The sequence below is a fragment of the Aspergillus pseudotamarii genome (assembly GCF_009193445.1).
Source record: "Aspergillus pseudotamarii strain CBS 117625 unplaced genomic scaffold BDV38scaffold_32, whole genome shotgun sequence".
NCBI lineage: Eukaryota > Fungi > Ascomycota > Eurotiomycetes > Eurotiales > Aspergillaceae > Aspergillus > Aspergillus pseudotamarii.
Genome location: NW_022475046.1, coordinates 320,775 through 348,608, shown reverse-complemented (window position 1 = coordinate 348,608; position 27,834 = coordinate 320,775). Strand labels below are relative to the sequence as shown.

The 27,834-nt window shown below is 48.5% G+C and overlaps 11 protein-coding genes and 1 non-coding gene across 12 annotated transcripts; 5 read left to right on the top strand and 7 right to left on the bottom strand.

Moving 5' to 3' along the window:
• Positions 1–286: 286 nt before the first annotated feature.
• BDV38DRAFT_283729 (terpene synthase family protein) lies at positions 287–1,375 on the bottom strand (the record flags this gene model as incomplete). The annotated part of the gene is made up of 3 exons (XM_032060093.1): positions 287–680; positions 750–1,032; positions 1,096–1,375. 3 exons carry the CDS (start codon positions 1,373–1,375, stop codon positions 287–289), a joined length of 957 nt encoding a protein of 318 aa, XP_031912854.1.
• A 2,635-nt stretch (positions 1,376–4,010) lies between these two features.
• BDV38DRAFT_271883 (uncharacterized protein) lies at positions 4,011–5,680 on the bottom strand (the record flags this gene model as incomplete). Its single annotated transcript, XM_032057391.1, has 3 exons — positions 4,011–4,749; positions 4,811–5,371; positions 5,607–5,680. 3 exons carry the CDS (start codon positions 5,678–5,680, stop codon positions 4,011–4,013), a joined length of 1,374 nt encoding a protein of 457 aa, XP_031912853.1.
• A 264-nt stretch (positions 5,681–5,944) lies between these two features.
• Positions 5,945–7,771, bottom strand: BDV38DRAFT_293741 (NAD-dependent succinate-semialdehyde dehydrogenase; the record flags this gene model as incomplete). The annotated part of the gene is made up of 4 exons (XM_032062319.1): positions 5,945–6,242; positions 6,300–7,544; positions 7,610–7,697; positions 7,751–7,771. 4 exons carry the CDS (start codon positions 7,769–7,771, stop codon positions 6,100–6,102), a joined length of 1,497 nt encoding a protein of 498 aa, XP_031912852.1. The 3' UTR covers positions 5,945–6,099.
• Positions 7,772–8,144: 373 nt separating this feature from the next.
• BDV38DRAFT_293739 (homoserine dehydrogenase) lies at positions 8,145–9,507 on the top strand (the record flags this gene model as incomplete). The annotated part of the gene is made up of 2 exons (XM_032062318.1): positions 8,145–8,163; positions 8,444–9,507. The coding sequence occupies 2 exons, from the start codon at positions 8,145–8,147 to the stop codon at positions 9,505–9,507; spliced, it is 1,083 nt and encodes a 360-aa protein (XP_031912851.1).
• Positions 9,508–9,665: 158 nt separating this feature from the next.
• Positions 9,666–9,746, top strand: BDV38DRAFT_t148. Its single transcript has one exon. It is a non-coding gene; the product is annotated as a tRNA-Ser (tRNA).
• Positions 9,747–9,749: 3 nt separating this feature from the next.
• Positions 9,750–11,256, bottom strand: BDV38DRAFT_249137 (uncharacterized protein). Its single transcript, XM_032054804.1, has one exon. It carries the CDS (start codon positions 10,532–10,534, stop codon positions 10,103–10,105), a length of 432 nt encoding a protein of 143 aa, XP_031912850.1. The 5' UTR covers positions 10,535–11,256; the 3' UTR covers positions 9,750–10,102.
• Positions 11,257–11,590: 334 nt separating this feature from the next.
• On the top strand, positions 11,591–13,475 carry BDV38DRAFT_108998 (major facilitator superfamily domain-containing protein). The gene has a single exon (XM_032050942.1). It carries the CDS (start codon positions 11,997–11,999, stop codon positions 13,251–13,253), a length of 1,257 nt encoding a protein of 418 aa, XP_031912849.1. The 5' UTR covers positions 11,591–11,996; the 3' UTR covers positions 13,254–13,475.
• On the bottom strand, positions 13,414–15,026 carry BDV38DRAFT_109021 (bifunctional methylenetetrahydrofolate dehydrogenase/methenyltetrahydrofolate cyclohydrolase). Its single transcript, XM_032050944.1, has 3 exons — positions 14,454–15,026; positions 13,756–14,392; positions 13,414–13,685 (listed from the first exon to the last, which is right to left on the bottom strand). Exons 1-3 carry the CDS (start codon positions 14,630–14,632, stop codon positions 13,575–13,577), a joined length of 927 nt encoding a protein of 308 aa, XP_031912848.1. The 5' UTR covers positions 14,633–15,026; the 3' UTR covers positions 13,414–13,574.
• BDV38DRAFT_109008 (FAD-NAD(P)-binding-domain-containing protein) lies at positions 14,940–17,875 on the top strand. The gene is made up of 2 exons (XM_032050943.1): positions 14,940–14,978; positions 15,029–17,875. Exon 2 carries the CDS (start codon positions 15,421–15,423, stop codon positions 17,764–17,766), a length of 2,346 nt encoding a protein of 781 aa, XP_031912847.1. The 5' UTR covers positions 14,940–14,978; positions 15,029–15,420; the 3' UTR covers positions 17,767–17,875.
• A 2,367-nt stretch (positions 17,876–20,242) lies between these two features.
• On the top strand, positions 20,243–21,059 carry BDV38DRAFT_283721 (uncharacterized protein; the record flags this gene model as incomplete). Its single annotated transcript, XM_032060092.1, has 3 exons — positions 20,243–20,646; positions 20,713–20,784; positions 20,843–21,059. The coding sequence occupies 3 exons, from the start codon at positions 20,243–20,245 to the stop codon at positions 21,057–21,059; spliced, it is 693 nt and encodes a 230-aa protein (XP_031912846.1).
• Positions 21,060–21,449: 390 nt separating this feature from the next.
• On the bottom strand, positions 21,450–22,556 carry BDV38DRAFT_249135 (uncharacterized protein). Its single transcript, XM_032054803.1, has one exon. It carries the CDS (start codon positions 22,352–22,354, stop codon positions 21,704–21,706), a length of 651 nt encoding a protein of 216 aa, XP_031912845.1. The 5' UTR covers positions 22,355–22,556; the 3' UTR covers positions 21,450–21,703.
• Positions 22,557–23,701: 1,145 nt separating this feature from the next.
• On the bottom strand, positions 23,702–27,791 carry BDV38DRAFT_249133 (DUF3433 domain-containing protein). The gene is made up of 3 exons (XM_032054802.1): positions 27,181–27,791; positions 26,681–27,127; positions 23,702–26,626 (listed from the first exon to the last, which is right to left on the bottom strand). Exons 1-3 carry the CDS (start codon positions 27,530–27,532, stop codon positions 23,817–23,819), a joined length of 3,609 nt encoding a protein of 1,202 aa, XP_031912844.1. The 5' UTR covers positions 27,533–27,791; the 3' UTR covers positions 23,702–23,816.
• Positions 27,792–27,834: the final 43 nt, after the last annotated feature.

Genomic DNA, 27,834 nt, shown 5'->3' with positions numbered 1-27,834 from the left:
CAGATCGTGCTCCTTAGCGCCAATCTTGCCAGCTGAATTGCGGGTCTTGCAGCCTTTGTGGGTATTTTCTAGTACCTAAAGTTTCCACCAATCACATTCTCCTCAATCTGTTCCAATCACCAAAAAAAAAACATAAAATAAAATTAAAGTAAAGTATAGGCCTACTTCTATCTTTCGAGCGCAGATCCAGGTCTCAAAGTTTGAAACTATTTCGTGATTGTCCAGCCGACCAACATACTATAACACCAGCAAAAATGAAAAGAAATGAAATCCTCGCATCGATTGACTAAATCTTATAACGTGGGGCAGTTGCATGCCAATAGCAACTGCCTCCTACGTATAATTCAATGGCTTCAATATACTGTAGAACCGCTGGGGACAGGCCGTCGGGGGTTTCTAGCAATTTCTGCTTCAACCGGCAGGCCTTCTCTTCTTCATCGATAATGATACCTTTCAGTAAAGGCTTTGCAACGGTGTCGGAAACATTGTACTCATTCATTAGCACCTTAACAGCGTTGCGCACTCGATCCGTCTTCTGATCCTTCTCCACATTCCAGCTGAAGTAGTCATTGGTCAGTCCCAGGATGACGCCCAGGCTGAAGTCGAAGTCGCGAAGCAATTCATACTCCACATCGCTGAGAACCAATCCCATACCCCAGCGAATGAAATAAGATGAGATCCTGTGTCATGTACGGTTTAGTAGGGTTCAGGCAAGGGGGGAACCAAACACCCACGATGTTTTTACTTACCAATATCCGCTGTTCGCTACCCGATACGGGTTGTATTTCTCCATAGAGACGAATTCTTCGTCACTACTATCGAATGTTTTCAAATAGTTCGTGAGCACCTCAACCATTTTTTCTGCGGCATCAGGGTCCATCGCGCTGGCCTTTTGTACGTGCAAGCCAAATAGTGTTTCTAAGGCGTTGAACGTTCCAGCCGGTGCATTCGCAAGCTTCTCAGGGTCCATAGCATCGATGAGGATATCATGCTTGATGCAGGCTTCTTTATGCTCCAGTTCCTCGGTGACATCTACTCCCCGCGGTTTAGCCTTTCATCCTGGGCGGAAGTGATTATTCGATCACGGGTGCTTACCGTCGTTGATCCATGCCAACTCGATGATGGAGGAAAGTACAACTAATCGGTCTGGAAATGCAGTGCAGTGACAGATTGCAAAAGGCTCATTACCGGCAGTTAAATGGCGGGTTCTCGCTTTTTTCTCCTCTTTCGAACCTTGAGCGCAAGATGCGTCAATTACTTTGTTAAGGGCATCGACCACCTCAGGGGAATTGCGAGCAATGCCAGCTGGGAACCGACTAAAGTGTTCGGGCACCTCGAAGGCGCTAATAGTATCCCATGTCGTGGTGGATGGCATGATCACGCAATTGAAGGAGCGTTAACGTTTGAAAACTAGAGAATATATGATGGATGGAGGTAAGCAACTTAATGTTAGACAAAGAAAACTTTTGACGCAAATCAAAACCGGGAATACGTTAAAGAGACTGCTCTAAATGCAAAAAAGCTCCTCTGCGGACTGAGGAAGGAAGTACGAGGATGATCTAATATATACTTCCTCCGCCGAGATTACTCGAAAGCAAGCGTGGCTTCTGATTCGGCGTAGTAATACTAAGTCCAGCATAATGTATATACAATGGTGCCTTTTGTGGAGCGCTGACCTCCTTAACCGATCCCTACTCCACCCGTCTCAGGGAGCGCCATAGGGTCAGTTAAGCACTATTGTAGGTATCTTATAGTGGTGAATAACTGCAAAGCACGATACCATGAACTAAAGAACATGAGCCATGATCCTCCGAACGCCACATCCGATGCAGGGACGTCTGCGACAAAGCATGTGGATCATACATGCATTAGCTCCAGATTTCAGCTGCGTTCTCCCCTTCGGCTAGGAGAATGGATACTATTTCTACATCTCAAGCCCCATCTAAGAAGCGGTGTGACGCAAAATGGACGGTAGGGCGGACTAAATCGAGGTTCGGGACATTTAACTAGATCTAATCAGCTAGTATATACTCTGTAGTGCGTTGGTATTGGTAAGTTTGGTAATATTTGGGCTACATTTTCTGGAACCTCGATTTAGTTTGCCTTAGGATCCACTTTTCTTTCCCACTACCACTACTCTTTGAGTAGAAAGGATGAGCATCTGTACTGCCTAGTAATTTAGCCCTGCTTCTAGAGGCTGAAGATCCTTCAGCTGGGTAGGCGGCCATCCACTCCATAACCGGCTACGATTCCAAGGGCTGGCGGTTCTACGGTGGACAGGCTGATTGAGAGAGTTTCGTTGCACATTGACCGCAATGTAATGAAATATGAACCGAAACTATGAGATCGTCCTTAAACACTACAAGCAGAGAGTATAATACATATTCCATATAGATGCAACAGGTCTCGGTCTCTATATGGCTTTTCTGGTTTTGGTAGACCCACCCTATAGTCTATACCGAGAAGATGGAACCAGGGGAGAGTATAATCCAGATCTTTCCCACTACATAAGAGTCATACTCATATTCTAAGCAGACTTCACAGATCAAGGCTCTGGCCACTATTTCGCTGCTGTAAGGAGAAAAACGTTTGAAGAGATCGGTGCACTTACATCAATATTTCGTGTGAGTGCGCAAACAGTGCAGAGATTAGCGTAACGTGGGGCGGATGTATTCATCTACATTGCATGATGATTTCTGACTTGGCTATGATGGTACAATTCCTGTGCCGCAGCAATTAAACTGGTGGTCGACCTCGTCACTGCTTCGTAGACGTCGCTCTTCTCCCTGGCCACGTGTGAGATGTGGACAACACTCGTGTCGGGCGTTAACAAGGGGACGATCTCCGTAGCATGGCTGACAATGACAGTTGTGTAGCCCTCATCAGCAAGCTGGGCCTGGTATGTAGATAGCTTTTCACTCTTTTCCTCGTCTGCGGCCAAGAACACAGCCTTTCTAAAGATGAACGGTTCAGTAAAGAGTTCGGCTGACGTCTATTCAAGCCGGTGAATCAGCTCGTTGATGGCCATGACTAGCTTGCTTTATCTAATGCTGTGGCTTCTGGTGATAACGTATTGTAGTGAATAGGGTTGTGTAGCACGAGTAAACAGCGTGGGGATATGCATTTGTCAAACTGGCATGATTCCTGACTGCAGGCTACCACCTTCATATATCTATACCGTTCTACGATCTAAATTATCCAGGCCTTTTATATAGAGACCTTTTTCATACTTAACGTACTAGTAAGGAGAATATAGGATTTATAAATAAAGAGGTATATTCCAGCTATTTCCTATTATAGTTATCTGTCGTCATATTCGCCCACAAACCGGGATCCGTTCAGATATGCACCGTGGTATGAGTCTGAATTAGCAAATAAGCTTATCCCTGGCTCTACCATTTCCTGTAAACAAGAAGCTACTGTTACTTACTTTTGTCGGAGTAGTCACCCATAGGCTTCATTAACTGGTCCGGACTATACGTAACACGTAGACTTGCTTTATATTAAACTCCAGACCCCCACTGCCGGCCAGTCTGATATATCGCTAGTATCTATGAACCATCGTTTTGCGTAACTTAGAGTTTGCAATAAAACATTCTTAACCACCTTTCGCTGTTCATCGCAAGCCAGCTGGGTGACATTGACAATATCCATCCGAGCAGCCATCAGTGCTAACTTTCTCCAACTTTCCCACACCCATTAACATCTAAGAAGCATTTGGGGACTCTTCCTCGCTAGTACCACTAACTTCCAGAGTGTCTGGTGTGTGAAAGCTGGCCGCGTTCATTTCTATCACCACACGATCTCATGCCAAATATGGCGCTGTTGTATGCATCGGACTTCGTCTAATATCATTCAGCAGTCCTAACAGCATTGCGGCGGCCTATCCCATCCCGTCATGGGCTTCCCAAAATGCGGAATATTTTACTTGTTAACAGTGCTCAAGTGCTCTTCGGATGAACACAAAGCAACGAATATCTTGAACCTCGCTGTAAACACCACGAGTATCATCACCTGAAAACCTGCGCCACACTCAACGGAGAATATAGAGAAAAGTCCATGAAACTGCGATAGGTTTGAAACATTGAAGAGTCGAGAGGCTTGGGATACGTCAAGCGCAATTGGACGTCCGGTCTGAGCGGGATTCCCCTTGCTGCAATATCAACGCTTGGGTCATAGAGTTCTGGATACGTACCGAAGAAAGCAGGATCCATTTTGTAATGTGATATTCCACAATCGATATCCAATTTCTTGAAGACTGCTCTCGCGTATTCCGAAGATGAGAAAAGTGTAGCGGCATCCGGGGCAGGAAGCACGGCAGAAGGCTGCGACTCGCTTCCTGGTGTCGTGGAGGGGATGTTCGCGATCACATCGGTTACCCGGATGTAGGCCGTGACAGCGGGAGCGCCCATGATAAGATCGGCCATGTTTGCCTCGATGACATAGCTGCTGACGGTGTCGCAAAATATTTGGTCGATCTGGGGATTGGCTGCGTGCAGTCGGATGAGTCGGTTTCGGATCGAGGGGAATGGTATCCAGTCAATGACCCGGGGGTATTGTTGTTGCAACTGTACTTCCGTAGGTCTGTATTGCTCGTGTACCTTACTTAAAGTTCTGGTGCAGGGATAGATCTGCCATGCTGTCAAGTCGACAATGTGGTAGAAGCGCGTTTTTGCATACCACGCCATAACATCCGGTCGAGTTATACTGTTGAACAGGGAAAGTACCATGAGGACTTGTTGGTAGAGACTGCACACCATAGCACGATCAGCAATATGCACAAGAGAATATGCACTTTGAAGCAACCCACAGTTGTGGCGAAGGTTCGAATAACGGCCTAATGAAGTCCAATTTGCTTTTCAGTAATTGCTGAAGTACTTGAATGTGATCCGAGAATGGAGAATTGGATTCGATCCAATCTTTGCCGAGTGTGACACTGAATTGTTGGCTGCAGGAGAAAGCATTCGCATACGGCTGCAAGCCCATTTGATACTCAAAAGACCAAATATTCGGTAGCTCGTGGCCCAAACTATTTGCATGTGGTGAAAGACTCCCCAAGGCAAGGATATCATGATCGAACTCTGGAAATGAGTTACCACATCCCGCTAGACCTTCATCGAGAGGCTGAGGCATGATGTCTACGGAATCATCTAAACCCGACGATTGATCATGTATCGAAACAGTGTGAGTGCAAGCTGTGTCCAATGCAGAATCATCATCGGCTATGATATCCACATCTATGTCTTTAGGAGTTTGTTGCCCCGACGAAACCGAGTCAGTCACCTCCACCTTGTCGGTAGATGCGACCTGTGATGGTTTATCAAGCACGGATGACACGGAACCGGTGAGAGCTTGCATCGTCGTGATAACCCTAGATAGCTTCGACTGAACATCAATAAGCTGTCTTCGCAGACGTGCGTTCTCCTCCCATAGCGCATGGATAATCTCATTCTGCGGTCGATCCCCTGAGTCGGCACGATCCCGGAGGTTTCTCAGATACTCTGCCTGTCGACGACGAAATGCCCGTTGAGCCAGGCGATTCCGGAGTTTCCTACAAAATGTCTATTCAGCGGTTGCACAGAGTCATGACTGTGGTACAAACGTACCGTTTCTCCTGGTCGTCATCCGTGCTATCTAGCTTTCTCTTGCTACTTTCGCGGGTAGACCTACTCGGACTCATGGCTATCAAACCTTCTCAAGCAGAATTTAGTCATGTGTAATTGGCTTGCGCACAAAGAGTCATGGAGGATCTGTTGATCAGAACAAGTGGGGATTGTTTAAAACTAGGGCTCGTATTCCCGATATTGATCGGGTTTGGACAGCTTCGGCAATATTGATAGGCTTTGGCATTTTTTCTTGGACGGAAATCCTCCTCGCTAAACTAAGACTAGATTAGTCGATAATTGTGGTCTTATAGAAAAGTTGGCGGTTGACCAGAATTATTCTTCATCTACAATACTCTCTCCATGGTTTTCAGAGAACATCATCACATAAATCCAAATCGCTAATGTGATGCATCTCGCCATCTAAAATCACTTAACAGGTCTCCCCCAAATAAAAGCAAAAGACTCATGGGAGACAAGCTATAGACGGATAACCCTAGAGTCCTGGCGCACTCTCCACAGTAAGCGTGCCTGTTTTAGAGATCAAATACTCTTCGATGGCGACGTCTTTACCTGCCTCCTTGCCGTATCCAGATTCCTTGATACCACCGAAAGGAGACTCCGCACATGAAGAGTTTCCTGGCCACGTTGTCAGCGCTTAAATCATCCCCAGCCAACAAACGAAGCACAACTTACCGGTGTTCATGCCAATCATGCCTGCCTCAAGATTTTCAAGAAGCCTCCAGGTCCGGTCAACGTTCTTGGTAAAGAAGTACGAAGCCAAACCCATAGATGTGTCATTTGCCATCTTGACAGCTTCCTCCTCAGTCTCAAACCTGTGCAAACCCAGCAAAGGCCCGAAAATTTCTTCGCGAGAAGCCAGCATCTCAGGGTTCATATTGGTGATGATCGTGGGTTCGAAGAAATAGCCTTGAGGGCCATTTGGTTGTTTTCCACCGCAGAGAATTTTGCCGCCCTTGCTGATCGCATCTGACACAAGGCTCTTCACCTTCTCAACACCACGGTCGGTCGTAAGTGGTCCCATGGTGGTACCTGAATCAGTTCCGTGCCCGACCTTGAGTTTCTGGGTCGCTCCTAAAATCATCTGCGCAAACTTATCGTAGACACCCGTTTGGACATAAACGCGATTGGCATGGGTACAGGCTTGGCCGGCGGTACGCCACTTGAGGATCATTAGGGCGGCCACTGCTTGTTCCAAGTCTCCGTCATCAAAGACAATAAACGGGCAATTTCCACCTAGTTCCATAGTAACCTTCTTCAGTCCGTCGCTGCAATGCCTTGCGATAATGCTTCCCACCCTTGTACTGCCCGTGAAAGTGACCTTGCGCACTAATGGATGCTTACAAAGTCTTTCACTGACTGATGGTGTGTATTCGTTGTCGGTTGTGATAACATTGAGAACACCTGGTGATAAACCTGCGCGAAGAGCAAGATCTGCCAGGGCCATCACACTCAGGGGAGTCTCTGGGGATGGTTTGATAATCATAGTGCATCCCGCCGCCAAGGCGGCTGCCACTTTGCGAACGATCATCGCAACCGGGAAGTTCCATGGGACCAGAGCCACACTCACGCCAATGGGCTGCTTTATGACAAATGTGCGACGGTTGGAGACTGAGGACAATGCGATCGAACCGCGAACTCTCTCGGCCTCTCCAGCGAACCACCAGGCAAACCCTAGTGCATAGTCCACCTCGCCTATGGCTTCGGCCATGGGCTTTCCGGTTTCATAGACCACGATTGTAGCAATATCTTCTCGAGCATTTGTAATCAGCTCATGCCATTTCAGAAGAAACTTGGCTCGTTCGCGTGGGTTGAGGTGGCGATAGCGTTCGAAGGCCGCATGCGAGGTCTCGACGTATTTGTCCACATCTTCTGGGCCGTTTGTCGGGCAGGTCGCGAAAACGTGTCTGGAGCCGGGGTCTGTAAGAGTGGGCAGTGTGGGTTAGCAAACAACCAGCATAACCCTGATGGAGTGGTAGGCTCACCCTCGATGTCAAACCTTTTGTTAGATTGGGCCGCAACCCATTCACCATTCAGCAACGAGGCCTCATGGAGCAAGGAGGGATCATTCAACTGGTAAAAAGTCAACATAATGTATCAAGATACTCATGAATTCGAATACGAACGGTAAATGGTCTTGGTGACATGTTTAATGATAGTAGACTCCCCAGACGATGCTGTTGCGATAGTCACAGAGGCATACTTGTGGGAGTTCTGGCAGGCTTTATATCCTAAATGCCATCATAATGTTCGAGCTCCTTACTACGACTATCTGTTTCTCTGCTCAACTATCAACAATGCCAAAGCTTTGAGGACATGGCTGGTGGGTCCGGTCCCATGTGTGACCAACCCTAGTTTGACTCTCTCGTCATCGAACAATTATGTCAACGCAAAAACTTCCACCTGCCATGGCCAAGGGAGGGTCATTCTAGCAATTCGCCTTTGTTAATCAGCGTTATATTAGGTAAGTCTCCTGCTGGGGAAAACATTTGTCATGTAACTAGGGCTCTTGTTTCGGTGATGGCGAAGTTCTTCGAAAGTGTCTGGAGATGCTCGCTTCAAGTTTCGCATATACGCCGTTTGAGCGAATATATAATGCTCCGATAATGTTGCCTACTTCCACCCCTTAAACTTCACAACAAAAGCTATTACCAAATATACCAGGCTCATCGCATAACCCTACACAGAATAAATATCATGGCTACCACTCCGGAGGAAGTCTGCATAGCCGTTATAGGTGAGCACTAGTAACTACCCCATCCTTTATGACAGTAATTCGTCACCCACCAACTCCGTAGCTGACTACTAATAAACAACAGGTGCCGGCGGAGTTGGCTCCTGTTTCCTGAAGCAACTATCATACTTAAACAAGACACGACCGTCCCCCCGTCTTCGCCTATGCTACATCGCAATCATCGACAAGGCCCTCCACGACCCCGATTACTCAGAGATCAACATTGACACAGCCCTCGACACACTCGAAGCCCAGGGTCAGGCACCACCCACGATCCCCTGGATCGTTGACTATCTCTCCGGCGCCCCATCCAAGGTGATTCTCATCGACAACACCAGCGCCAACAGTCTCGCAGAAGCCTATCCACAATTTTTACGTCGCGGAATCAGCATCATCACTCCTAATAAGAAGGCCTTTTCAGGGAGTTACCAATTATGGGAAGATATTTTCAGCTCTGCGGCCGCCGGACACTCGTACGTTTTCCACGAATCCTCTGTTGGTGCTGGCTTGCCGATTATTTCGACTCTGAAGGACATTATCATTACTGGCGATGAGATTACTAGAATTCAAGGTGTCTTTAGCGGCACGATGTCCTTCCTCTTCAACTCACTCGCACCAACAGAGGGCCAAGGCGAGAAATGGTCTGTCGCCGTCCGAAAAGCCAAACAGCTGGGCTATACAGAGCCCGACCCGCGTGACGATCTGAACGGCCTCGACGTCGCTCGCAAGCTCACTATTCTCGGTCGACTGGCGGGTCTACCTATTGAATCACCGACCTGCTTCGCTGTTCAGAGCTTAATCCCTCAGGAGTTGCAAGGCGTGTCAAGTGGAGGTGAATTCCTTGACCGTCTCCCGGAATTCGACCAGCAGATGGAAGAGCACAAGGCGGCGGCCGAAAAGGAGGGCAAGTTTGTGCGGTTTGTTGGAAGCATCGATATGGCCTCTCGGGAGGTTAAAGTGGGAATAGAGTCGTTTGAGAAAACGCATCCTATCGCTGCACTACAGGGAAGCGATAATATTATTAGCTTTTATACGAAGCGATACGGCGAGCATCCACTCATTGTTCAGGGTGCGGGTGCTGGTGGGGATGTGACTGCTATGGGTGTGTCGAGTGATCTTCTGAAGGTACTTTCTCATATTGCTTGGTAGGTTTGGTGTGTTGATATTATGACATAACTTTTCATATAAATCATATTCGCCCTCGCATGGCCTTATATAAGGAATTATATATGTTTTTAGATCATCTATAACTTTATCACGCTGGTTTAGGCTTATAAAGCTAAATGATAATCAAAAAGATAACAATAGTCAGTGTGGCCGAGTGGTTAAGGCGATAGACTAGAAATCTATTGGGTTCGCCCGCACAGGTTCAAATCCTGTCGCTGACGTTTTTTTGATTCTTTTATTTTTGTATCGGTGGGGCACACGCATGCTACCATTACTACGGAGTATCGGATGAGCATATCGAAATGTATTTATTCCTTACTCATAGTAATAATGGCACATTCCTCTCGAACACAGATAGCCTAGTTGCGGTATCACAAATAATTCCTCCTATACTATTAGAAACTGAAAAGTAACATTCGACAAACGTATGCTGCATACTTCGTACAAGTATCCACTTCCCGTCGAAGCCAATCTCAGCCCGTAGTACTCATCGTGACTTAAAATAATAACATATCCTACCCACGAGACTAATCCCAAGACCAAACACCCAACTCCAAAGATATACTTACAAAAGAACCTACTCAAGTAAAGGCCTCATATCCCTCATAAAGATCTCCACCGTCTTCGGTCCAACTCCCTTAAACTCCTGCAAGTGCACCTCCAATTCTTCAACACTGCGGAACCTTTTCAACATTTCCCCAAAAGTGCCATACTCCTCCTTAATAGCCCCCGCCACATCAAGCAACTTCGTCGCAGTCGAAAAGTCATACCGAACGTAATGACCTTCATCCAAGATCTCAACTAGTCTATCCCATCCTGCGGCCAGGATAGCATCCGGTGAAGTGATGCCTTCCTGTACGAGCTCGAGGAAGGCTCGCTTGGCAACGCCTTGCTGGACCGGCTTGCCGAATAGGAGACATGCGAGGAACCATTTGAAGTACTCTGTTTCGGTTCTTGAGGAGAGATTGATGTCGAGTTCGGTGGCTTGGATTTCTTTTTTGGGGGGCATGGTGGGTTAGAATCAGGTGTGGTGTTTGAGTTAGGGTTATGGGTGGTGATTGTTGCGGGATGATATTGTTATGAGGTCATGTAGGCACGTGGCTGTGAACAACCACTTTAATGGTATTATTCATCATAATAACAGTCTAGATGTTACATGTGTCTTTCTAGTCTAGTGTAAGTGTTTGTGGTTTTCGATTTTCTTCGGTGTTATGGCGGTTAGTGACTGAGAGGCAACACGAGAGGAACAGATACTTTATAGACAATCTAGGAAGAGCATAGAAAGAGGTCAGTGTAGACTAAATAGAACAGAATAACCCAAAATTTAAGTCGACACCTATGAACCTTCATTGAACTCGAAACCTCAATGATCGTGTCCTGCTTTGCATGTAGATAGTCTGCTATAAGAACACCTTCATGCTAATCATACCGAGAACGACCGAAGCAATCCCCCAATTATGCTATTAGTATTGTATGCACATAGATTTAGGTCAAAATTAAGACCAACATGAACTCCGCTGAAAGGAAAAGGTATGTGGGGGCAGCGAAAATGATCCAAGTGTTGCATTTCCCTGCTCTGTATATGCTGGATATAGGTAAAGATAAAATTTTCGAATATGTTTTTATATTTGGACGTTATCACAGTAACAAGATATATCATGAACTGTCACCTACAACGTTCTTTACTCTCATCTTTTTTTTCTTATCCCCGCGGAGCTCCGCGGGGATAAGGATCCCTTGCTAATTCCCAACATGTTCGAACGCCACCAATGTCTCTAAAGAGAAAAATATAAAAGAAAGGAAAAATAAGAAAGAGAGGGAAGGCTAGATAAAAGAAAAAGCATTACACCAAAAAACCACAAACCGGAATCTTGCCCTTATTGTATTTAGCAGTTTCCCGAGAAGCCCTAAAAGACCGATCAACATTTTACATGCAGATGCGATGCAACGTAAGGCGGTTAAGGCAGAAACTCAACAGCAAAAGGAAATTAAAATAAAAATCTGTAACTGGCAGATCATAATCTAGCTACAGATATCCCGATGGGCAATAGAAGTAAGGGTATTGCGCGATCGGCACTCAATCAACCATTTCGTGTATGTAATGGAAATGAAGAATGTAGGGTTTTGGGGAGAGACGATCAGCCGTTGCTTGGCTGAGACCAAGAAACTGGGCTGAAATCCATGACTCCAAACTGATATTGACCCGGATTATACTCGTCCCTGCGACAGGGGTCGAGTTGGAGTTCCGCGATTAGGGCAATGAGTCAACGGGCCGCTAATATTTTTCATCACATAACATAAACCCGTTGCCCTTATTCGATGGACATTCCTTTCCATCGCCATTGAATTGAACCCTTGCTACCGCGTCAGCCACCACTTGACTGAAAATACGCGCCAGAGTTGCTGTTTCTAAAAGGCTTTTTTAGCCGGTTTTTGCAATTTAGCCTATTTGCCACCCCTTCTGCAGCATAATGGGCGCACGCGATGAAACAGCCCAGACCACGAATGACCCATCCCCCACGCCAATTGAGCCCCCACCCGACGGGGGACTCAATGCCTGGACCCAGGCAGTGATGGGACACATGGTGTGCTTCAACACATGGGGATACATCGCTAGCTTCGGGGTCTTCCAAGCGTACTACCAGAGCAGCTTAGGTGTATCCTCGTCAGCAATTTCATGGGTCGGATCCGTCCAAATCTTCCTGATCTTCTTCATCGGCACGTTCTCAGGCCGAGCACTAGACGCCGGGTTCTTCCGCCCGGTCTACTACACAGGGGTCCTCCTGCAGCTACTGGGGGTCTTCATGACCTCGCTCGCGACCCGCTATTGGCAGCTTTTCCTAGCTCAAGGTATTTGCACCGGCCTGGGCAGTGGACTGCAGTTCTGCCCTGTAATGGGATTGGTCGCGACCTACTTCGCCAAGCGCAGGGTCTTCGCCTTGGCATTTGGTCTCGTCGGAAGTGGAACCGGAGGTATGCTCTTCCCCGGCCTCGTCAAAGCCCTCATGCCTGCTATCGGGTTCGCCTGGACCCTCCGCGTCCTGGGCTTCGTCATGCTCGGTACTAGTATCCCCGCTATAGCCTTGCTCAAACCCCGGCTGCCTCCGCGGAGGTCCGGCCCCTTCGTCGAGTGGTCGGCTTTCAGGGAACCGGCCTACGTGCTCTTTTGCGTCGGCATGTTTTTGAATTTCTGGGGCTTGTATTTTGCGTTTTACTACATTGGGGCATTCGGTCGCTCAGTTATTGGGCTGTCGTACTCGGATTCGACTAATCTCATTATCGTTACCAATGGCGTCGGTATTGTGGGTCGTCTTATCCCTGCGTTTTTGGCAGATCGCTACTTTGGACCCCTCAATACTATTATCCCGCTGGCGCTGGGTGCCAGTCTGATGATGTTCTGTTGGGCGGCCGTGCACTCGGTCGGGGGATTGTATGCCTTTGCCGTGCTGTACGGCATGTTCTCCAATGGCGTGCAGGGTCTGTGGCCGTCCACGTTGTCCAGCCTGACTCCAGATCTCAGCAAGACTGGGGTCCGCATCGGAATGGGATTTACGGTGGTGAGTTTCGCTTGTCTGACTGGTCCCCCTCTCGGCGGTGCCTTAATAGCCAGAGCGGATGGTTACATTGGAGCGCAGATCTGGGGTGGTTTGACCTTTGTATTGGGCGCGTGCGTCTTGATCACTGCGCGATTGTCGAAAACTGGCATGCAGATGAAGGCTAGGATTTGACAAGAGTACATAGATTCCGGTTGTATTTAGATTTGCCGCTGTTGTTGCGGACTATTGCGGGGGCAATTGACTAGTCTTGTGGTATTTATATTAAGATTATCCGCTCCCGGTCAGCGATGGCTGCTGATCGTCGTTCTCCACTGTGGCCAGAAGAACAGCTACGACAAGATTTTTCAAACTTGGCAGTGATATTCTTCGTATAGGTTATAACTTATGCACGAGACAGATCACAACAAGACTCCACAGTCTGACATTGCATCGGACCGCCGGAGAGCGTGACGGACATACGGCTCGGAAGATCCCTTCTAAGCATTAACGGCTCTAGTTCCGTGACGAACACAGGATGAGATTGTACAAGAGAGCTCCGATTGTGACACTGCCAACGCGGGGGACAAACTTGGACGCCACCTCTACCACATTAGGCTCGAAATTCTGTCCATTATGGTTAGCGGGACCTGTTCAAGACCTGGTTCGGGCGAACCCCATAGTGCAAGACACGTACCTTCTCCGAAGAAACATTGACACAGATGGCGCCGCGCTGAAGCCACTTCGTATTCACCTTGAACGCGGGATCTGGAACAGCCGAGATGACCACTCGAGACCGCTGCACGGCGTCCCGCACACTCCAGTTGGGAAGATCTTTTCCGTGCAGTCCTTCGGAGTGCCATGGATAGTACAGGCGTTGGAAGAGTTGGACACCGGAGATGTCCACACTGTAGACGCGAGCACCCTCCCCCGCGAGTAACTGAGCGAGGGGCAATCCCACTACATCAGACCGGTTAATGATGCAGATCTCCTGGTTCTGCAGTCGCTCCCCCGCGGGCCGTGTCCGATCATGCACGTCCATCCACTCCAGGATCCACATAACCGCCCTTGGCGTGCAGGGGATAATGCTTCGTCCTTGTTTTGGTGGTGGTCTGGACACTTCTGCAACGTCGGAGAACCGGGGCAAGTTCTGATGGTTGAGTCCTTCGACGTCCTTGCTAGGTGCGACAAGCTGTCGGATCTCGTCGTCTCTCTTGTCACCGAAAATCGGGTAGTACACGATGATGCCATGGACGCTGTTATTGGCGTTGATCGCCCGAATATAGGTTGCCACATTTTCGGGTGACAACTTCATCAGGTGGAAATCCACTCCGCTAAGCATGCGTATCAGTGACATGGGTTGAGATCCTTCTTGGCTTATTCTGTCAAGCTTACATTTCTTGAGAGGTTTTGCGAGTCCAGTTTGCATACTGGTTAGACCCAGCATCATCGCTGGCCAAGACGCCCATAAGGAAGAGTCGCTTTGAGGAATCTTTCAGCATTTCAGAGATCTGGTGGTGTGCCTTTTTGGCTAGATCATCCGGCTGAATAGTTTCACCAACGCGTGGAGCCATTATGAGGATTGTGGTACACCTTGTCGGATCGAGAATGCGATGGATGTCAATTCCAGTGTAAGCGGAAACAGGCACGGTAGACTTCCGCGGTCTAGCCAGTCCTTAAAATATCATAGTCTACACTGTAAGCTCCCAGTGTCATGGAGTACGCGTACTCCCCTCAACTTTGGACACCTTGATGTGAGTCTTCAACCGTCTAGACCCTGCGCCGGGAGCAGAATCATGCCGAACGCACCCCATATCCTGAATCATGAGTGATCAGCCACCAGATGTCAGAGCATCGATATGGATCTATTGGTATATCGAACATCCCCGCTTTCGGACTCCGTGTATAACCGTCTAAAACGTGCGTGTATTTCTGGAATAATGGAGCTGACGAGCTAAATATCGCAAAAGCGGGACCTTCGTCCACGTAGAACTGATCCACTGATCCTCCCCTCCCTCAGCGCCTCGTTTCTTGACTGAAACCAAGTCAGAGCAGCACGCGGCAGCAATGCTGACGCCAACGGTTACAGTGATGGCTCATCGTCTATCCCGCTGATGGCTTGAGGAGTCCGAATCCCCGCTGGATTCTTGGCATCATCTACACGGAGTAGACCCTGGCATGTTCGCGACACAACCCCTCCCTTGGCCGTAATGCACTCGTGTCTCTTTCCCCAATTGTCCCTCATTCTGCGAAATGCATAAGTGTTTTGTCCCCCACAAGGACATATAAACGGGTGGTCTCCTGCTGATATCAGATCCCACATCAATGGTGCCTTCACCACAAGAGCTCAACACCTTTTAGCATGGGTTCAGCAGCATCCCACCTTTCTACTCCCTCCCCTCCCTCCAATGACCTCATTGTGGTGGGAAGCGGTGCGAGTGGAGTTGCAATTCTTCTTCAGTTGATTGAACGAGTCAAGAACGGGAAACCCCTAGGAGAAGTCATCTTTGTGGAAAAGAATGGCCTTCCCGGACCTGGCCTGCCATACTCGTCGCAGTGCGAAGGTACCATCCTCAACATGCATACGGACACGATGGGATTGTATCATGATAAACCCCTCGATTTTACTGAGTGGCGCACGGACCGAGAAAGTGGGCCCTTCCCGTCTCGGGCGAGATATGGCCAATATCTCCAGGAGACGTGGGGACGGGCTTTGGACGAAGCTCAACATATCGGACTGGGCGTTTCGGTGATTCACGAAGAGGCGCACGACATTGATCGACAGGCAGACGGTACAATGGCTTTGAGTCTCCGTAATGGCACCCAATTGACGGCGAAATCTGTCGTCTTGGCGCTGGGGAACTTTACCTCGGTGTGCAACACGCATCTCGTCAATCTGCCCGGGTTCTTCCCCGGCCCGTGGCCGACATCGCAGCTCAAGACAATCCCGACTGACGCCTCTGTCCTCGTTGTCGGTTCACGACTGTCGGCTGTAGATGCAGCTATTTTCCTCTCGGAACATGGACATCAGGGGCCTATTACCTTTATGTCGCGCAGCGGCAGTCTACCCAAAGTTCAGGGAGAATCGACGCCATTCCCTCGACGCTATGCCTTGCATGACCTTGCAAAGAATATTGAAGAGAATTCTGATGAGAACTTGCTGCAAGTAACGAGCAGCTTGATGGAGGAGATCTTCCATGCTACCAACGGCGACTGGACCTGGCTCCACAATGATGAATCTCCTGTTAAACAGCTAGAGCACGATATTCAAGCTGCAAAGAGCGGCAACGTTGAATGGCAGAAAGTGCTGCGAGGTACAGCTCCAGTTATCGAGCGGTACTGGAACAGTCTCCCTGCGAAAAGCCAACAGCTTTTCATGGACAAGTTCTTCAGTCCCTGGATGAGGTACCGCCACGGAATGCCGATACAGAATGCCGAAAAGATACTCGGTCTCTTGAAGAAAGGACAGTTACGGGTGGCTCAAGGTGACCGAGTACAATGGGACGGTATATTTAAAGCGCAGACCTCCATCGGACTTCTAGAAGCTCCCTATGTCATTGAGGCGACCGGACAGGAATGTCAACTCGATCGCATCGAATCACCCCTGATTCAGTCCGCAGTGGAAAAGGGGCTTCTCAAACCTCACTCTGCTGGCGGTGTAGACGTCGAATTTGACAGCCTCCGTGCATCAGAGGGCTTACATGTCATCGGATCTCTTACCCGAGGTACCCATTTCTATGTGAGTGCCATCGACCGCGTGGCGGCCCATGCTGCCCGGATCGCGGATGCCGTAACGGAAGAGCCCATCGCAAGTCCCCTACACATTGCAATCTTCCTAGGAAGCGACCTCTTCTCGCATCTCATGGCCAGCACACTGGTCCCCCAGCTCCTTGCCGCCGGTCATACGCCATTCATCTTCCTCCCAGCTCACAAAGCAAACCGCAAGACCACTCCGCCCTTCGATCTCCGGGAACTGACATTCTTCGAGCGAGAACTACTGCAAAAACACGTCATCCCGTACTTTAAGAACGAGAAACCTGGAGGCGCACCACACATGACAGTCGAGCAAATGAAGGACGCCTATGGGATTGTCGTCCAGGAAGTGCCCAACGTCAACAGTGCATCTTTTATCAAAACTCTTCGAAAACACCATATCGACGTGGGTCTCTCGTTGCGCTGCTACCAGCGGTTCAAGACAGATATCATCCGCTACTTCGACCGGCCAAGAAGGCTACTCAACCTACACCCAGGTGTCCTTCCCACTTACCGTGGCGTCATGACTACCGTCCGCGCGATGAAGAACAGAGAAACCCTTTTCGGGTACTCCCTACATGACATCAACGAGAACTGGGACGAAGGGGATCTTATCGATGTTCGTCACCATCCTATTGATTATTCCAAATCGATGTTGCACTTCATGAGCGATGTGTATAAATTGGGGGCAAAGATGGCAGCTGATGTGTGTGATAATATCGCCCGCGGAAAGGCGCTATCCAATGTTCCGCAAAAGGCCGAGGAGAGCAATTATTATACCTTCCCGACACCAGAGGATCTGGAGGGCTACCGTAAAGACGGTATCCGTCTAGTTGATGCTGATAGTATCGTCAACGTTATCGTGGAGTCGTTTGCACCGCCGGAGAAGCAGGAGAAGTTCCGGGCGCACATTGATGAGGTCGTTCAGGAATGGTACGATAAGAATAAACCGTGAATTGAGCATTGACTGTTCGTGGGTATATTCGAGTCGTGGAGTTTGGCGTCTTCGCTTTCGGTTGAGTTCTGCTAGTTGGAGTGTCAGGGATTATTCTAAACTTAAACATATACACGAGTCAATGATAACACTTCCTATTTTTTTCCCTTTCGTTTATTGCCTTGTGAGTAGTTTGTATTTAAGCTAAGAGGATTAATAGAGTGTTAATTTGTTTGCATCTATATGGCAGTTGTGTTGCTAGGGTCTCCCGATACATGGTTGGAAGCACCCCGGTCTATAAAGAATAACATAAAAACTCGGTTGCAAAAAGGATGGTGTATAAGATTGGTGCTTCGGATCCAATATATTGCAGAATGCCTGCTTCAATTTTGTTGTAAGAACCGCCTCCCAAGCATACGTTACATAGCCAGGCACTGGGTTGGTCGTTTTGGGGGGTTTCCCCGGAGTTTATGTTTATGATTGCTTTTCATATCCCTTAATATCACCCTTGGAGTGGCTTGTTTGGGTGAAAGGTGGAACACAGTGGGACTAGAATATGTCTGAGATTCAATAGGTGTAGGTATCGTAGCTTGGGGGCCCACAAGGAGTGATATAGATAGAACAAGTCAGGCAACAAGGGGAAAACATACAAACAGAAGGGCCTTACTGGTAGTAACCTTTCTGACTACGTACTAACCTTTGATTTCAACGCGGCCAGAAGTCAGATAGACTTTTGTCTAGATGAGCCTGGGGTGAGTAGGGTGGGTGCGAAATAAATTTGGTAAAGATGGGTCCACAGGTTCTTTGGTGTTTCTGATAGCTAATCTATGTGCAGCAATCCCAGACCCAAGTATACTTTGCCCGTCTCCGCAGGGAGAGTCCGCCTAACCTAATTACTACGGTCACAGATGAGTGGAATATTCTGCCTCTGGGGCCAGCCTTGTGGTGATCCACTTCAGCTGTTCACGGGTCTTATATCTCACTAAGGGCATTCTAGCCCATCCACTAACCCCTGATCCCACTCATAGGGGCTCTTGATCATTGGGAAGATGCACGATTCCTAATTCTATTTATTACCGAAATTAGAATGTGTATTGGGCGGACCTTGGTGATAACCAGTGTCCTAAAACGCTCACTGCAGTGCTAAGGTTGTTTGCTTTTAAGCCTTTCGAGGCATGAAAGATGGCAATTGTTCAAAGTGCGGTAATGGTGAGATGGTGGAAGAACCTTTGGTCGGAAATTTATGTCCTGGGATGAGCGCCTCTGATAACGTTGCCATTGCTCGTAGTTAAGAAACACTAATTTGCAGCCTAAGGAAACCTCGAGATTGCCTAGTTTGTGCCAGAACAATAAAATTTGGGATTAAATTATTAAGACGCTGATTCTATTTAGTGAAGGTGTTAGCGCTCAGGACCCCTCACGCAATACCTGACAATCTCTCTAGTCTCCATCGTTCTAATCGAGTATTTATCGAAACTGCTGAACACCTAGGAACCTTCCGAGAAGCCTGACTCAAACGATACCAGCGTAGATGCGTGGCCACCAGGATCTTTGTCGAGTGGAGGCAGTGAACAGACTGAAGAGGGACGGATGGGAGTGCAAAAGACGACGACGGCAAATGCTTGTAAAGATTTAGAGATCGCCCACATATTCCCCCATTCTCTAATGCCAATGAAGCATGGAGAGCAGGTGCAGGTATATACAATTATAACGCCAATCTTTGGTCCCTCACTTACACTGTATATTCTATCTAGTTGGAGGCTAAGAAAAGAGCCCATAGGCTTCTGACCATGTTCGAGCCCACGAGTGAGACTGATGTTGACCGACCAATGAATGCAACCACTTTGACTGGTGACTTCGAGATCGCTTTCGAGCATATAATTGATCACACATACAAGATAGACTATATGGATCCACTCCGTTCCAAGAAAAAAAAGGGGTATCCTGCACCGAATTGTACGTTCGGTATCTGCAGAGCTTAGAGACCCCAAAAGGCCATGTTCGATATCGCCATCTCTACGGCCTTGCTTTGATCATGTGGGGACGGTCAAAGCATACAAACTATATCGATTGCCTAGGCTTTGTTGACCTACTCCAAATATGTTATGTGATTATCAAGAATGTCAATTGGATCTCTAGTGGTTATATGTTGAATGGCAAGCCGTGGGGTGGCCACATACAAAGTATACTACGCTTTGGTAGGAGGATAAAGCACAAACCAATATCACAAAAAGCCAACGAACCCCCAGTTGGCGGCATAACCCACTAGCCCACAGAGCAATTCCCGAAAAAGGCCATCTACCGGTCTCACATAAATTACTCGAATGACCATGCGGGAACTGCCAAGAGGACGTTGTTTTGAAGTGAAACACCAATGGTCCAAGCACATCCGAACACCCCCCATATAAATAAATCCATCATGTACTTGGCAATTCCCAAGCGAACCTCGCGTACAACTTGAAACCACCCAATCCAAAGAAAATCAGGAAAAGGAACCATGAAGTTCCAAACAGCTACCACATTCCTCCCCCCAGCCCTCGCCTTGGCATCAACCAACACCAAGCGAACCGACACATGGGGCGGGAGTGTCTCTCTCGGCCCCACAAAGTCGACGATCACGAATGCCGTGACGACTCTTATTCCTGGTGCGGCACCGGCGACCCAGAACGGGGTGCTTTTTCTCTGGCCTGGGATGAGTAACGGGACGGGCGATCTGGTGCAAACTACACTGGAGAGCTGGGCGAGTAATGAATGGTGTGGTGCTGAGTCGGGTGAGTGGTGTGTTAGGGCTAGTTTGTTTGGGAGCTTTGGGCAGTTGGATGGGGATGCGTCGCCTGTTAAGGGGGATGATCAGGTACTGATTGAGTATACGTTGTTGGAGGATGGGGATACTTGGTTACAGTATGTTTCTCTTTTTCTTTCTAACTTGGTTTACTATTATTGGAGATAGTTGCTCATGATATCTAGGAATGTGACCGACGCAAAAACGGGAGAAGTTCTCTCCACCTTCTCATATAAATCTGGTCCCTACATGACCGGGTAAGTTCTCCTTCCTCCCCCTTCACCATTATAAATCATAAAAATCTAACCAAACCAGCTATGGAACCGGCACAGAATGCAACGAAGATTGCACCGGCACCATCGCCGCCCAGAAATACCTCAACACGAAGATCACCCTCGCATCAGCGGACGAGACCTTCGGGGACACGATTTCATCAGCCGGCGGGGCAACTTACTCCGGGTTAACATCTAGTGAAGGTGGAAAGATCTGGGAAATCGAGAGTATCGATGTTCCTGCCATGTCGTCATTGTAGTCGTAGAGAAGATGCATGTGTCGGAGATAAGTCACGGGAGTGGTTGTGATCTCAGTCAGCCCTAACATTCCATTCCAGTGGTTACATTCCGGGTGGAGCTTAAAAGGACTTCAGTGTAACCTTTCAATTAAGGCACTATCGGAGATGATTTCCAGGGTTTACTATTGTATTGACTATGTACCTTTTTATTGGTATTTTCTGTAACACGTGCTCGTCATGTAGGTTGTGGCTCGCTGATTCCAAAATTTTAACTTCTATCTTTGGAACGCATTTATGATATCGACTTGTAGCTCTGTGACGTGATTAAATTTGCTGGAATGTGGAGTCTACAAATTCTCCATGTCAGGGACATTCCACCTTTAAAATTTAGATTAAAATTCTGCACGATCTAAACTTTGAACTAGTACTATATCTCATTATGCTTGTCATCACTATCTTAGACATTATCTGTATACAAACGAAGGAGCATATACAAACCGAAGACTATCTATAAGAAAAGAAGTGAAAAGAAAAGAAAACTCACTCAAAAGAAGAAATGCCGAGAAACAAACAATCATAAAGAGAAAGAAAAGCGAAAAAAAGAAAAAGAAAAAGAAATCATCCCAAAAAAAGATATCCACACCTCAGGTAAACCCACCGCAGCCCTAACACTTGTAATCAATATACCACCCAGTCTCGGCCCCCTGCTCCAAAAAGACCTCACTCTCCTTATCCAACCGAGCCCGGAAAACCATCTCCTCACCACACTGCACAGTCCCCACAGTATGGGTATGGGGACCCTCAACACCGGGCCAATTGGTGAAATCGGCAGCCCCAATGCTCTCGCCCTCGGCCTTATCGCCCTGCCACACTCTCACCAGGGCATTTTGGCCGGCCTTGAAATTGCGCTCGGCTGGCACGCCCCACATCAGCGTGCAGGTCTTAGCGTTCTTAGGCACAGAGAACGTCATCGTCTGATCCCATTCTGCGGTGGCGGATTTGGAGACGTTAAGGTTTGGAGTGGAGATCCGGTCCGAGGAGGGGAGGAGGTAGGTTTGCATCTTGGGCTGGTAGATTTGGCCCGGCGTGCAGGTTGAGGGCTTGTCGTCGGGACAGCTGCCTTCGCGGCCACAGGGGTCGATGGAGCAGCAGCCGCGGAATTTGGGTTCATTACAGACATAGTAGGCCTTTCCGGGGGGGCATTCGCCGTTGTCGCGGGTGGTGAGGGGGGAGGAATATGAGGTGGTTGGGAGGGCGGTGGTTAGGCTCAGGAGAGCGGCGAGGGTGGCGCCCAATGTTATTTTGTGGAAATGCATTGTGATTTGATTAATGGACTGTAATTAAATTGAGGGGTGTAAAATTATAATATATTAAGAAGTATGGTGGTTGTAGAAGATGTATTGGTAACCGTGTGGTGGTGGTGTGATTTGATTGAGTCACTAGATGTGAGGATGATGGAGAGAATAATTCTCCTGAACGGGCAGATCAGAAAGATATATTTATATTCCAGGATCAGAGATTAGATAAATTAATAGCGCAGTGGATCTGAAGGAATCACCGGGTCAAAAAAGAAAAAAAAAACAATAATTCCAAAAACAAACACAAAAGGGCCAAAAGTCTAAAGATAGACGCAAGGCGCAAGGGATCCTGAACCCTTAGCCCTTAGACCCCCCCGAAACTCACCGTGAGCCGAAGAAATCTGGGGAAGCTTCGGAAAAGAGGGCAGTTAAGGTGAGGCTGATCGTCGGGTTGGCATCTTCACCATTGGATCTTTGTCTCCGATTCTGTGGAGCCGCCAAGTCGACTAACAACTGGCGGTCTAGGGCTGTGCACAAAAAGTCACACACAATGCATGGTTCTACGCCTCCTGCATTTTGGACCGATATGACATTTGGGCGTGCACAAGCTACCGGGCTGATGCTGCTGTGTGATGCTGCAATGTGATCTTGTTGGCCCGATCTCGGGTCCCCACTGGGTTCCGGCTTGTCTGCCTCTTAGTCCCACGGTGGGATTTATGCATTAGGCATGCCGTTTACTCTCTTTATTGGTCACTTCGGTAATGGAAACACAGAAGAACCACTGCCACCACCATAATTCCATGCATCCATGGTTCCACCTCCAATCGGGGTCATCAGGCCTCAAAACAACAAAGAACCGGGATACCAATTCTGACGGCAGGTTTGGCTTGGCAGGTCCCTACTGCCAGTGCATTATTACTATCTTTAGCCTGACAGCAAAAAGCTGGGGACAGATATGAAAGCGTGACATGGCCAAGTCAGGATTAACTACATGGCTGTGCACTGAGTCAGCCTATCAAACGCACTCCGGCGGCTGACATCGACTATAGCGTGTAGGGCTCGGCAGTCGGCCTGATCAATGCATATACGATGCCCGGTGGGCCTGACAGCTTCAATATCGACAGCAGATACACGCTTCTCTCAATGCAACTGTATTTCGTCTAATTTTGGGATTCACTAGAGATGTAACCATGCTACGTTGGCGAGTTTTCCCCAAGCTCTCAAGGCGTACTGTACCAGATCAAGAACATAATCAATGGCTAGCGGAAAATACTCGGGATGTTGGTCTTGGCTGTTAAGTGGTTGGTTCAGTGAGGTTGGGGGCGATATTGGTGTAGAAATTATAGCAGGAAGACAGGAATAACGTCGCGTCGTTATGGATCATAAATACATTAAGTCAAAATTTATAGTCGTATCTCGCTATCATTAAGAGTCGTAATTACATGAAGGAGAAGGAAATGAAACAGGAACTGTATCGCATCTATTCCTCCGGCCGCCCAATATCAATCGCAAACCGCGTCCCTTCCCACCATCCCAGACCAAACATTAATCCATTGAAAACTCCCCGTTTCACCAACTCGGTATCGTCGCACCATTCAGATCCGGGCGGGATCACGTCCGGCTTCAGCATTTCGGAGCCGGCCAACAACGTCGCAGCCCCAGCGATGCTACATGGGTTCACCGGAATCACCTCCCTCTGACGCACCAAGTAGAATGCCACCAGAATACAAAAAGTCATGGCGGCCAGAAACCCTTCGAGGATCCGGGTAGAAACCGCACTTTGCTTGAGACGGACACGCGTAGGATCGACAACCGTCCCCTGGTAGGTCGTCTCCTTCTCTAACGGCAGTCGGGAGTTTCCATTCATGCTTTGAGCCATAATAACACGATAGAGATGCTGTGTGGCGTCGATCACGGCAGGTAACCGGTCCGCCTGTTCAAGATCCGTAACGGTCAAAGTCTTCTGGTCTTGCATCATGGCGGTGAAGACATTGTCAAATCCATTGTATGCAGAGAGCGCGTTGCTCGTGGGTAAGAATAAATCAAAATCCAACTGTGATGCAAGGCTGTCGGCGAAACGCCGGCGTGAGGACTCGTCCGGCGTGGCTGACTGGATCTTGTATCCCGGAACGGTGAATGTTGCATCCACATCGACTTCATCAACGTACGGGAAACATGTGAACCCACGTATGCCGTCGGTGTCGGTGGAATTAGGATTGCTCATTGTTCCATATAACCCCACTAATTTCGGACACTCTGGCTTTTCATTTATGATATCTGTAACCTGAAACGTGCCAAAGGCAGTGCCGTTGTAAGTCGTGGCGTTCACTGGCAGAGTCATCGTGTAATACTCGACCTTAGTCTTGTTGTCGAGTTTCCGGCTTGAAGTCCAACATTCACCCCCGAGAGACAAGGACACTGACATCATGGAATCAAGTGTGTATGCACGTGTTTCCAAAATCTGGCTCTCTTCAAGGGCTGTACAGTTAAGGCCAGCGCGGAGCGCAGGGTATGTCAGTTCAAGTGTGCTGTCAGTAGTAGAGCTCTGGTTTGTGGGCTTATATATGGCATCGTATTTCACATCCGTGAGCGTATTTTCGTTGAGAACCGGAAGTACTACTTCATCATACGTCCAGTCTGGATATGAGAGATTGGCCCCAACGACAAGAGCTCCGGTAAGGCCTATCCCTTTCTGTCCTGAGTGGTAGGCTTGAGGATCCACGGTCGAGTTGAATGAGTCGTTTCTCATGATAGACACTGCCCGCACATAGCTAGCAGCTTCGGTAGAATACAAACCGCTCGCGGCAATTGTCAAACAAGGTGCCAGAATCATAGTCAGTGCAGTAGTGAAAATTGCATACTTTCTTTTAACTAATGCACTCCAAAGGGCGTGCATGGTGAGTTTCGACAGGTAATTGTCCATCAAGCCTTCTTGTGCTGTTAACCCGCCTCGTCTCAGCTCCAAGTAGGGCTGGACAACCTGAGTGGAGAAGTGGTTGCATTCGAAAAGAGCCTGTATCAACAGCATTATAAATGCAGGGATATATACCCAGGTGTAGCGAATATAACCATCGGATGTGATATCAGCCAAGCCATTTCGTTTCTGGGAGATCTGGTAGGCGGTCTCTAGGCCCGCAATGACAAGAAGGGGGACAGCTAAAGTAAGGATTCGCCAACCCAACGACATTGCGAGAGGTTTCCACCAGGATATCTGGCTAGACGCTTCGGCAGCACGAAAGTCCTCTTTCGCATCATGCTGGGTGACGATATTAAAGCTTCGTTGGCCGTCAATGTTGGCAATCTCCGAAGTGAATAGACCGCCAACCAGCGACGATTTCATATCAGGTCTATTCTTAATGCCAGAAAGTCGACGAGATATGTCAGGGCTTCGGGCCAATATCGTTGCCATGCCAGAGATTGTGCCAGGGTCTCTAGGGGTGCATTTGGCCGGTCTCCACACCCACATCGCCCCTGCCACCAAAACCAAAAGCGCCGACGCGGCTTCCATGAGCCGAACTGACAATTCTCTCACAAGAAGCTTCTCTGTGGACGCCGAATATACGCCATTGAATGGCTTATTTGCAGGGTTCATGAGGTATTCTCTTGCTACCTGTGCAGTAATTGCATTATAAACTGGACGAGAAATAGCCTCCAAGTGCGCCGCATCCAGTAAGGGCTCAAAATTGTCTGCAGATGAAACAGTAGCAATCCGGTAAAAGGGGTCGAGATAGTTATTATCCGGGTCGCTTAAGTTGGCAGCGAAGCCACCATTCAACTGGATCAGGGTGCCCACAGCATTATCTGCAGCTGTCAACGTAGAAAGCAAGCCAGAGACTACATCGACCGCTGTTACATTTGGAATTGTATGGTTGGAGGTGGCCGCCTCGTCAGTGGAGTTGATCCCTGCGACACTTTGATTGCTTTTAAACAATGAGACCAAACCTGGTGATATCGTGTACGTAGGCTCACAAACAAGGGACTGAACCTGTGCACTGTTATTCAACCAGTGGGCAGCAGCGAAAATCACTCGGTCAGTGTTCGTGTCATCATTGGAGGTGGCACACCTCTCCGAGAAGACGTTCGCATGCCATCCACCCACAGCAGAAGTGCTTCTTTTGAACGCGTTGAACTGGTACTGTGAGCATTCCGGGGTACTTAAAGTCAAGTTGAACAGTGTTTGTTCACAATGTTTGGTTTCGCATCCCTGAGTCCAGTTTTTGACCGTTGCTACTTTACAGCTGAGATCCGTGGAGAACATATCCACGGTGCCGGAGAGAATCGTGTTCGAACCTATATTGAAGTTAAAAGATCTGCGGCCTTCCTAGACATGACGTCTTGACTTACCTGATGGAGTATCGGATCCGTGGAAAGGGGTAAACGCATACTTGTCCGTGGTTCCGACGGGATGGGGGAGATTGAGAAATTCATTGCCGACAACGGTCAGCGCAGCATTGCTACCAACTTTCGCACTGTTATAGCCCGTGCCGCTAAACGTCGCTTCCGCTGTCAATTCGGTATGGACATTGCTGACGTGGACATTTTGAAGCATGAACAGACCTGTCGAAGCGACCGTCAACAGCTTCAGGAGCAGGGTTCCGAGAATTGCGATGGCAACGACCCAATGACAGTGCTTCAAGGCCCTGAACAAAGTGACTACGTTCCAGTCCGAAACATAATCTAGTAGCAAACTTTGCGATGCCGGTCTTGGGGTTTGGCCCATGAGTTTCCATGGCATGAGTTGCTTCGTGCGGTACTCCACTTGTCCCCAGATTCCGGCCACGATAATTAGTACTTCGCAAAATGTCAGCAGTGTTCCCATCGCATTTGTGAGAACCATAGCCTACCAGCGGTTGGACCGTACGTCCATAGATAACGGTACTTTGCATCACTCGCACTGATACCATTGTTCTTGGTTGACACGCTATAAAGCACTTGGACCACTATCAGGATAGCAACAAAGAGCGTCGCAAATGCGACCAAGGCCCACGGGCGGAGGACAGTTGGGGTCCACAGCTGGAATGGGCTGCCACCGTTTTTATCGGGGCCATGGTAACTGGCCGGTAGCGTGTCATTTTCTCGACTAGGATCGGTATCCCTGTGTTCCTCGGACTGCACTTGAACCAACGTATGATTTTTGGAGCCCGGATTCAATCGCCTGGCGAGCCTCTCGCCTATGGAATTTTTAAATTCCAGCATTGCGTCCGCGACGGTTCAGTCCTCGGAAGACATGCATTCGCATGAGTTATCATGTACCAGTCCTTAGAGCCTCAGTAGAGACAGTGACAAGGCGAAGAGAGGGGCAGGGCTTGAGGTTAAAATAAAAATCGCGAGGCTGAGTGCTGCAAGGCTGGCGACATTCTTGCCCATCAATGCGAGCCGTGCACTCCCAGTGACTAACGACGTGCGACCGCATTGGCCCTTTCATTTGGCATTTCCCGTGTTGGTGGGCCGTTGGGGGCCAATTTGGCAGCCAGGATTATACGACCATGTCAATCCTT

Excerpts from the sequence above, each read along its gene's own strand:
- BDV38DRAFT_249137 (XM_032054804.1), bottom strand. The coding sequence starts at position 10,534 with ATGCCCCCCAAAAAAGAAATCCAAGCCACCGAACTCGACATCAATCTC.
- BDV38DRAFT_108998 (XM_032050942.1), top strand. The coding sequence starts at position 11,997 with ATGGGCGCACGCGATGAAACAGCCCAGACCACGAATGACCCATCCCCC.
- BDV38DRAFT_109021 (XM_032050944.1), bottom strand. The coding sequence starts at position 14,632 with ATGGCTCCACGCGTTGGTGAAACTATTCAGCCGGATGATCTAGCCAAA. Across the intron at positions 14,393-14,453 it reads CGCAAAACCTCTCAAGAAAT|CGGAGTGGATTTCCACCTGA; the intron begins GTAAGCTTGACA and ends ACGCATGCTTAG. Across the intron at positions 13,686-13,755 it reads TCAATGTTTCTTCGGAGAAG|AATTTCGAGCCTAATGTGGT; the intron begins GTACGTGTCTTG and ends CATAATGGACAG.
- BDV38DRAFT_109008 (XM_032050943.1), top strand. The coding sequence starts at position 15,421 with ATGGGTTCAGCAGCATCCCACCTTTCTACTCCCTCCCCTCCCTCCAAT.
- BDV38DRAFT_249135 (XM_032054803.1), bottom strand. The coding sequence starts at position 22,354 with ATGCATTTCCACAAAATAACATTGGGCGCCACCCTCGCCGCTCTCCTG.
- BDV38DRAFT_249133 (XM_032054802.1), bottom strand. The coding sequence starts at position 27,532 with ATGCTGGAATTTAAAAATTCCATAGGCGAGAGGCTCGCCAGGCGATTG. Across the intron at positions 27,128-27,180 it reads GACGTACGGTCCAACCGCTG|TACTAATTATCGTGGCCGGA; the intron begins GTAGGCTATGGT and ends CATTTTGCGAAG. Across the intron at positions 26,627-26,680 it reads CGGATCCGATACTCCATCAG|GTTCGAACACGATTCTCTCC; the intron begins GTAAGTCAAGAC and ends ACTTCAATATAG.